Source organism: Idiotropiscis lumnitzeri, chromosome 8 (genome assembly GCF_059441095.1).
Source record: "Idiotropiscis lumnitzeri isolate Australia: NSW breed Sydney's pygmy pipehorse chromosome 8, RoL_Ilum_1.0, whole genome shotgun sequence".
NCBI classification, from domain to species: domain Eukaryota; kingdom Metazoa; phylum Chordata; class Actinopteri; order Syngnathiformes; family Syngnathidae; genus Idiotropiscis; species Idiotropiscis lumnitzeri.
The window spans coordinates 2677501-2687131 of NC_142398.1; the positions used below are offsets into that span (position 1 = coordinate 2677501).

At 40.5% G+C, this 9631-nt stretch overlaps 1 protein-coding gene across 1 annotated transcript in view; it reads right to left on the minus strand.

Moving 5' to 3' along the window:
* The window catches only part of plk1 (polo-like kinase 1 (Drosophila)), a 21522-nt gene extending 12741 nt beyond the window's left edge, over positions 1–8781 (minus strand). Inside the window, exons 1-2 of the mRNA XM_088302521.1 lie at positions 8046–8781; positions 142–310 (exon numbers count right to left, since the gene is read on the minus strand). Coding sequence (XP_088158647.1) covers positions 142–310; positions 8046–8441 — 565 coding nt within the window. The 5' untranslated portion in view covers positions 8442–8781. The remainder of the gene's footprint in view (positions 1–141; positions 311–8045) is intronic.
* Between the last annotated feature and the right edge of the window lie 850 nt (positions 8782–9631).

Genomic DNA, 9631 nt, shown 5'->3' on the forward strand with positions numbered 1-9631 from the left:
GGCTCATTGGACTTTCTACCATCTAGTGGAAGAGCATTGAATTGCCCTGCCCTTAATTTTTTGTCCAAGGGATGGCTGGCTGAACAACGACGCCTGTAAAGTTTCATGATTGTTGTTTTGGTGCGCCCTATGCCTGCTCACCTATTTTGACGTCCATGTCGTCGTTGAGGAAGATGTTGCCCAGCTTGAGGTCTCGATGGATGATGCGGTTCTTGTGCAGATACTGTACGCCCTTAAGCAGCTGCATCATGTAGTAGCGTGCCTCGGGCTCGGTCACGGCCTTGCGACGCTTGTGCAGCTCCAGCAGAGACTAACAAACCACCCGCCAAAGAGGGGAAAAAATATCAATATAAATGTATATATAAATATAAATGTCCAATCCGAAAAACAACAGATAACAGCTATTGATCTCCGTGCATCTTGTCATGAATAACTTAGGAGCTAGACTTAAAGGGGCTTCGCTTATGTTAGCCATATAATGCACATAGCTGAAACAACACTGTGCAACTTTGAATGCAACCCGCTGCTTCGAAAAATGAAGCTTAATGTCGCCCATAACATTAGTAAAAACAGGTCAAATCAGTAAGTTAGTTAGATGGACTTAAAAACCTCCAACTTTTTGCTTTCTGTCATCAAGTACACCGGGGTGATGTCACTTCAGGTGTTCGTTCATCGCTGATGTGGTACGTCAACTCGGCTTTACAAAGGGTACAATAACCAACTTGTTTGTGTTGAAACTAGGTTGGACGAAATGGCTGAAAACTATATCGTGACGCAAGTATGACATATTGATCAATATTGATATACATCAAATTATTATCATTATTATTTTTTTCGTCCTGTGCGGGTCCAGGTAGTGGTGCTTGTTATCATCTTAATGATTACGCACGCCGGCCTCGCTCCTCCGGAGCGCCCATTTGATGGAACTTCGGGCCGTTTCGTCAATAGCGTGTCCGTGGAGGGTGCTTGTCATCGGCCTAACTGTTAAGTACGCCGGCCTCGCTCCTCCGGAGCTCTTGTCTGATGGAGCTACAGGCAGTTTCGTCCCGTACGTGTCCAGGGAGGGTGTTTGTTATCAGCTTAACTATTAAACAAGCCGGCCTCTCTCCTCCGGAGCTCCCGTGTGATGGAACTGAGGGCCGTTTCGTGAAGTTGGCCAGAGAGTCGACCTTTGGCCACCTGTTTTCTTTTGTTTGTTCTGAGTCACGCTAGTTCAGCGGCGCATGCGTGAGCCTCAGGTTGTACTTCCTAAATGGGAGGAGGTTTGTGACGAGTTGGGCCATGGTAATTTAATAATTTATCGATACCATTTTCTATTGATAATTACCTCACTGTCGCGATACATATCGATATCAAATTATCGTCACAACCCTAGTTGAAATATGTCCATACTTTGAATTTTCTTAAAATTTAAGTTAAATTTATCATTTCGAGACCCATTATTGAGTAGATCTCAAAGCTTAGTACTCTGGGGTGCAAATTAGTGCTAATATTGATGAGATGAATGCATATTTAATAGTCGTTTGACGTCGTGGTTTTCATCATGATAACGTCAGCTGTTTACGTGTTCACGTCTGAGCTTGTCTGCTAAATTGCTCAGGTCTTATTTTATGTTTATACGGATTGATTGAAATGCAACATTTCTATTCATCGCTGCGTTTCTCTACCCTAACACGGTTCTAGCCGGACTTCTGTTAAAAGTCGATTATACACCCAAGTAGTGATAGACCGATTATCGGCCGGATAGCAGCCAATCAGAAGTAAGCTGCATGTATGCTTTTTCATCTTTTGTCACACGCACTACAGGAGGCAAGAGACTTTGCCGAAATTTTAATAATGTCAGTCTGCTGCAACTCACAACTAAAAGAAAACTATTTGCCGTTGTAAACTTAAAGAGATGTTTGCTTTCATTGAACTATAAGAAATGCAGCTAAGCCTGGTCTGTCCTTGCACTTTTGGTCAGACTTTTACAACTAAGTTGTCTATTTTCTAAGATCTAAAAAAGGTTTAACATGTTGTAAATCACTACCGTTGCTTAATAAACATGTGCTTAAAGGCAATTAAAGAATCAAGTTTTGGAGGTGCTGTTTTTCAAATTTTGACACCATTTTACCCCTTTTTTGCAGCAAATGAATATCGGCTTCAAATATCAGTTATTGGCTCCCGTGACTACCGTATTTTCACCCAGATAAAGTGCACTCTAAAAGTCCCAAATCATCCCCAAAATAGACGAGGCGCCCTGTACTGCGACGCGCCTTGTGTGCAGATTGAGACCAATTGATCCGTACACATGCTGTTCATTGAAGCAACGGATCTGATTAGACAACCACCACTTCCTCCTGCTCAGCCTTGTTCCCCACAACATCTCAGGTGAAGAACCAGCTGAGGAAGATGAAGGCGAGGAAGGCAGCAGGCCCAGATCGGATAAGCTCCCAGCTCCTCAAATCCTGCGCAGACCAGCTGTGTGGAATCGTCCAGCACATGCTCAACCTGAGCCTGAAGCTGGGCAGAGTCCCCCAGCTGTGGAAAACATCCTGCCTGGTTCCGGTTCCAAAGACACCCCATCTGAAGGAGCTCAACAACTTCAGACCAGTGGCGCTGACGTCTCATCTGATGAAGACCCTGGAGAGACTGGTCCTCGTCCATTTGCGCCCCCTGGTCAGCTCCTCAATGGATCCACTCCAGTTCGCATACCAGCCTGGCATCAGTGTGGATGATGCCATCATCTACCTGCTCCACACTTCACTCTCGCACCTGGAGAAGGCGGGTGGCACGGTGAGGATCATGTTCTTTGATTTCTCAAGTGCTTTCAACACCATCCAGCCCGCCTTATTGGGAGACAAGCTGGAGCAGGTGGGAGCGGCCCACCACCTCATCACATGGATCCACGACTACCTCACAAACCGGCCACAGTACGTGAGAACACAGGACTGTGTGTCTGACGTGCTCCTCTGCAGCACGGGAGCGCCGCAGGGAACTGTTCTGGCTCCCTTCCTGTTCACCCTCTACACCTCGGACTACAAATACAATTCCACAACCTGTCACTTGCAGAAGTTCTCTGATGACTCTGCGATTGTCGGCCTCATCACTGACGGTGACGATCTGGAGTACAGAGGGATTACGCAGGGGTTCGTGGACTGGTGTCAGCAGAACCGCCTACAAATCAACGCTGGGAAATCCAAAGAGCTGGTGGTGGATTTCCGCAAGCGTCGGCACTCTCCACCTGCACCAGTGAATATCCAGGGAACAGACGTTGAGAGGGTCTCAACTTACAAGTACCTGGGTGTTCATCTGAAAAATAAACTGGACTGGAGCGACAACAAAGACGCTCTCTATAGGAAGGGTCAGAGCAGACTCTTCCTACTCAGGAGGCTGAGGTCCTTTGGCGTTCGGGGAACACTCCTCAGGAACTTCTATGACTCGGTGGTTTCATCAGTCATCTTCTATGGAGTGGTCTCCTGGACAAAAAGAGACTGGACAAACTAGAGAGGAGGGCTAGCTCTGTCCTGGGCTGCTCCCTGGACTCTGTGGACTCAGTGGGGGGCAGGAGAATGACGGCAAAACTGTCATCAATGCTGGACAACCCAGCCCACCCACTCAATGACACTCTAAGAACACTCCACAGCTCCTTCAGTGATAGACTGTTACACCCTCGGTGTACCAAAGAGAGATTTCGCCGCTCCTTCCTGCAGACTGCTGTCAAACTTTTTAACAAGAACATTGGGTCAGGCTTACAAACGGGAGGGCCTTAGTGCAATTGTGCAGTCCTAGGATGCAATATACACTACTACTGTACTTTCAGCCAATGGTGTACTTAAATATTGACCAATGATGTATTTTGTTTACCATTACAGTATTCTTATAACAGTACTTCTATCACTGCAGTATTTCTACCATTGCAGGACGTTCACTATTACAGTACTTTTATCATTGCAGTATTTCCTATCATTGCGGTACTTTTACCATTACAGTACTTTTATCATTGCAGTATTTTCTATCATACATCTTTTCTATCATTTCAGTACTCTTACCATTACAGTACTTTTATCATTGCAATATTTTTATCATTGCAGTATTTTCAATCATTCAGTAGTTTTTATCATTACAGCGTACTCTGTATCATGGACAGGCATTAGGAGTGTTTCCTTACAATAAGATACGTTTATACTGTGTATATTTGCATGCTTTTTATGAATGTCTGCTGCTAATGTTATACATTAACGGCTACACTACACCGCCGACTCTGTGTGATCTATATCTTTGCTGCTGTAACACCTCAAATTCCCCCATTGTGGGACTAATAAAGGAAATCTTTATCTTTATTCCCCCCAATGAGCATTTCAGAGTGCATGTTAGCACATCCTGTTAGTTGAAGTCTGATGCAGACTTGACTGTGACAACTAAATTCTGTGAATACCTCATTTGGTGATGGTTTTACACAGTCAGAACAGACCAGTATGTACGTGCAGGAGAAAGCTGGACAAAAGGGCAGGCGTCCACGATGTAGTAGTCTGTCTTATCATTCATGTTATTGCAAACAAGAAACATCACAGGTTTAGACAACAGACTGCGAAAAAAAAAAAAAAAAAAAAAAAAAAAACTGTCCAAAGCACACCACTCGCATCTTTCTAAACAGCCATCTGATTGGCTGAGGCTGATTGGCTCCCAGAATCCATTTCCGTAATCTTTTTGTGTTATTGTTATTTCTTTTTTTCGTATATGAATGGCATTAGAGATGAATGTTCTGTATTAATTTTATTTCTTTGTTTGCTTGTATGCTGTTCAGAGATATTTTTAGTTTTGATTTAAAACCGTGACTCTAAGGAGTGTGGTGACTAGTGACATCCCTCCCCTGACATTATGTTGAAATGAGAACTCTTGCCTCTCTTTGAATCAGAGTTAGCATGTGCGAGCTAGCGTTCACGAGCATAGACCTTGTAGTGCGGTGCGCCCAGTGCAAGTGTTAAATACAGCAATACAACCCTCAACTGCGAAATACGATCCAGCAGCGAAATACGATCCAGCAGCGTCCAGCAGTGAAATACGATCCAGCAGCGTCGTCAAGGAACTACATCTACCACGTTATGTATTCAAGATACAAACAAACTGTCATTACTGTTGCAGATTACAGGTACATTTAATAAAAATGTGAATTATTTTTTACAAATCACATTCTTAATGTGGGGCAAGAGATCGAACAGTCGAGACCTCACCCCCTTCAAAACTTGCTGGCTAACAAGAAGGCAGTGGATGGTGAATGTTTTGGATCTTATTCACAGCAGGACTTATTCATTTTAAATGAAATTTTAAAGAAACGTGTCACCTGTCAAAATCATCCGGAATGTTTGTTATGGTGGATCGCAAACCACTCGCATGCTGGTACTATGACTACAATTTGTAAGTAATAACTTCGCAAAATCCCGGTACAAATTGTCCACAGCTCTGCTATTTTTAAACACCATATTACCAATATAGTCTGCTGAATTTGTCGCCAAGAATTAAAAAAATAATTATTATTTCTGCGGTTAACGTCATGTCTCAATCACAGCGAGCAATTGTGTGTGTGTGTGTGTATGATCTACTCTCCCTCACCAGAAGAAGTTATTCATCTGTCTGTCTGTCGCAGCTGCATGGTGCACAAGTGGTCGTCAGTATGTTCTTTAGATTTGAATTGTGGGTGCTTAGGCTTCCTCTAGCATTCCAAAACCATGCATTTTATACAGCCATAAGAGGTAAAAAAAAAAGAAATAAAAAAAAAAAAAAGAGAAATATACGGAAACAAACATTAATTTGTTCTTTGTTGTATTAATTCATTTCAACAGATCTGCAATTGGAGCCATCCAAATGTAATTAATTGTATTTAAGTTACATTAATATTAGGGCACTTTGATTACATTACTACCTGCATGTTTAACAGGTAGCCGTATGTATGCATCCATTTAATAGACAGATGTACACCATGTTTGGAATAAATGGGCCATATATTAGCATACTTAACGTTGCTGACTATTGTTATTCGGTTTAATAGCATCACTTAAAGACTTCTAACAATTCATGGTAAAAAAATAAATTATGCATGTATCATTCCTGCTAAACTCGTATCGGACATTACTCAAGGCCGCAATATCCTTACCAGATTGGAAGTGGAAAATGTATCGCCCACCCCTAGTTGCCAGCTCTGTGAATGTGATTCCGTCATACTTTTTCTAACTTCAGTCCTGATGTGACCAAGTCAAAAAAGATGGACACGGCAGTTTACAACCAGTACAAAAACAGTCTACAGCCCTGCTATAATTGCATATAAAAGTGTAGCACAGCTGCATGTTTGGGGTTGAATTCATGTACCGGTAACCCAAAGGTTTGCAATAAATGGGTCATATTCACATACCTACTAGTATCGCTTACCATTTGTTTGTTTGCCTTTTCTTTTTTTTAATAGCTGGGCCGTTATCGGCAGTAACGTGCAGTATTATCACGAGACTCATCGCGCGACAAATAAAATGTCACAGACGGGCTCACATTGCCCGAAACTACTTGGGAACTCCAGCGGTTGATATTGTTAATTAGGCTGTTCATATACATTCTTGCCTATTTTTTTTATCAGTGCTTAACAAAGTAAAATACTTAGTTTATTAGAAAACTTCATTATTTCTGTAACATATGCTGCTGTTCTCAAAATTGAAATGAAACATTTCAATCTATATTAACTCCAGGATTGGAGTGTGATTAATCGAGATTAAAAAAGACAATCTATGCCCACCACTACTTCTTATTTATTTCAACGGAACAATTTGATCAAGTCTCCTCTCACAATTCATAAAAAAATACATATATAAAAATAAAGCATGTATCATTCCTGCTGATATTATATCGGATATTACACCAGGCCGCAATATCGATATTGGATCAGAAGGAAAAAAAAGTTATAATCGAGACACCCCTAATAATTTGTATTGGGTGTTAGCACTTCCGAAGACAAAGCTTTGAAACTAAACTGAAACTGAGTGGAATCGATTATTTGATCAGTTAAAAAAATATGACATTTTGCATTACTTTATTCATTCATTGCATATTTGTTTCCAAACACTTAATAGCAACCAATCATTGTTTTATTTGGTATTGTTTCATGGGAAAGCAGATTAAAAAAACAACACAATTTAGCTATATGACACGAGATTGCAGTATGATGAATTTACCAAGGACTAACTTTTTTTTTTGACAGAGCTACTTCTTGACTACCGATTAATGGAAACTCAAGGCAACTAGTTTGATAAACATTTCTAAGATGTCTCTAACAGGTCAATCATAGTACGGCTGTAAATAACCATTATTTTGGGCAAGCAGATATATATGCAAATGGCATATTTTGATTAAACTAAATATATAACTGTTTACATGAAGGAATACATAAATGTGAAAATTAACTGATGATAAAGTCTGAAATTAAAAGATTTGGACACATTCATGAATTACAATTCCCTAAACCAACAATTATGAAAATAATTGTTGCGCAACTATTTTGTCAATTTATCAATGTTGATACCTGTGGAAGCCTCATGTCAATAACTGCTAATTATTTGCCAACTGCTGCTTGCACAAGTGGATTTAGCTCAAGTCACCAACTAGAATTTTCTCACATCTCAAATGGGTTGCAAATGAAATGGACAAATTTGCAATAAATAGAGGCCAAACAATTACTTGCAACTCGGGTCACTCATATCACAAGTCAACAGTACAGTGGACACTCGCGATTCTGCGCCAGGAGATCCATCTATTTGCTTATTTTTTTCAATATCGTACAATTTAGGGCGGGGGGCAACAACACGCCCGTTTCTTACGGAAATTGGAGGTCCATACACGTTTCCAATGCATAAACAAAAGTTGTCGATTATATGCAGATTTCGCTATTCGCGTGCCATCCCGGTGACTATCACCCGCGAATAGCGAATACGGGTCCACTGTACTCTACTCATGAGATGCTTCGTTAAATTGTCTGCCTTTGTCGGTTCATGCGAAGTCAGGCTGGGTGAATGGACTGTACTTACTCTCCTCTTGCAGATCTCCAGAACTACGAAGACGAAGTCGTCGTCCTCGAAGAAGCCTCGGAAGCCGACGATGTTAGGGTGCTCCAGACTCTTGTGGATGGCGATCTCCGAGGTCATCTTTTCGCGCTGGTGCGGCTTGACGATGAGCGACTTGGGCACGATCTTGCCGGCAAACACCTGCTTGCTTTGCACGTCGGTAATCTCGTAGCACTTGGCGAAGCCGCCCTTGCCAAGGAAGCGGCCGCGGGTGTAGCGCCTTTTGGCCCGCGTGTCCACGAGCACTTCGGGGATCTCCTTGAGCGGTGTGGAGCCGGAGGCCGACGACGGTTTGCCACCGTTCGCCGCCGCCACCGTCGACAGTGGCGGCGGCTGCGGCTTGGCGGTCGGCGCACTCATTTTCGCCAGGAAAGTCGCTTCTTGCTCGGCGAATTAGCCGGAGAAAGGCCAACTCTACGTTAAAAGCAAGCTGAAATAGACTTAAAACTCAACCTGTCTCGATGACAATGTGAGGTAAACACTTAAAATTTCAAGTTTAAAAACCTGGCTAACACTTGAAACCGGTGAATTTGAAGTCAGAGAATGTTGTCCAAACTCGTTCGCGCAACCGCAGGCCAACTTGTAACAAAAGTTGCGGATATGAATTTAAAAAGCGACCAGAAGTAGCAAACACTTCTTATTCGTCCACGGGATTTGAATTCCAACGCGGCACCGCGATGCATCATGGGAAGATGAATGCGAATGAACCAATGGGTGACCGAATTAGGCAAACAATGTGATCCGATTGGGTGAATGTTTCTTTGGAACACGGTGCTCATGGGAAATGTAGTTGATGACCATGGGATTTTAATAAAATGCATGGTGGGCAACGAGAATGTTGAGAAAGCATTAATAGTAGGGTCAATACAGTATAGTACAAAAACACGCCTTTACAGTTAGATTTTTTACTTTTCTATTGACTGCGCAAGTATTAAAACGTGAAAACTATCTTTATTCATTATCGTACGGCGGATGACAAAGGGCAAAGGGCCAACCGCTGAAAAAACACAGGACAGTTGCAACCAAGCAAAGCTTATTATTCATATAAAACACCACTATATATGCTATAGCATATATATATATAGCATATATATAAATATATAGCATATATATATATAGCATATATATATATTGCATATATATATATTGCATATATATAAATTGCATATATATATATATATTTTGCATATATATATATATATATATATATTTTGCATATATATATATATATATATATATTGCATATATATATATATATTGCATATATATATATATATTGCATATATATATATATATTGCATATATATATATATATTGCATATATATATATATATATATATATATATATATATATATATATATATATATATATTGCATATATATATATATATATATATATATATATATATATATATATATATATATTGCATATATATATATATATATATATATATATATATATATATATATATATATATATATATATATATATATGCTATATATATACATATGCTATATATATATATATATAGCATATATATATATAAAAA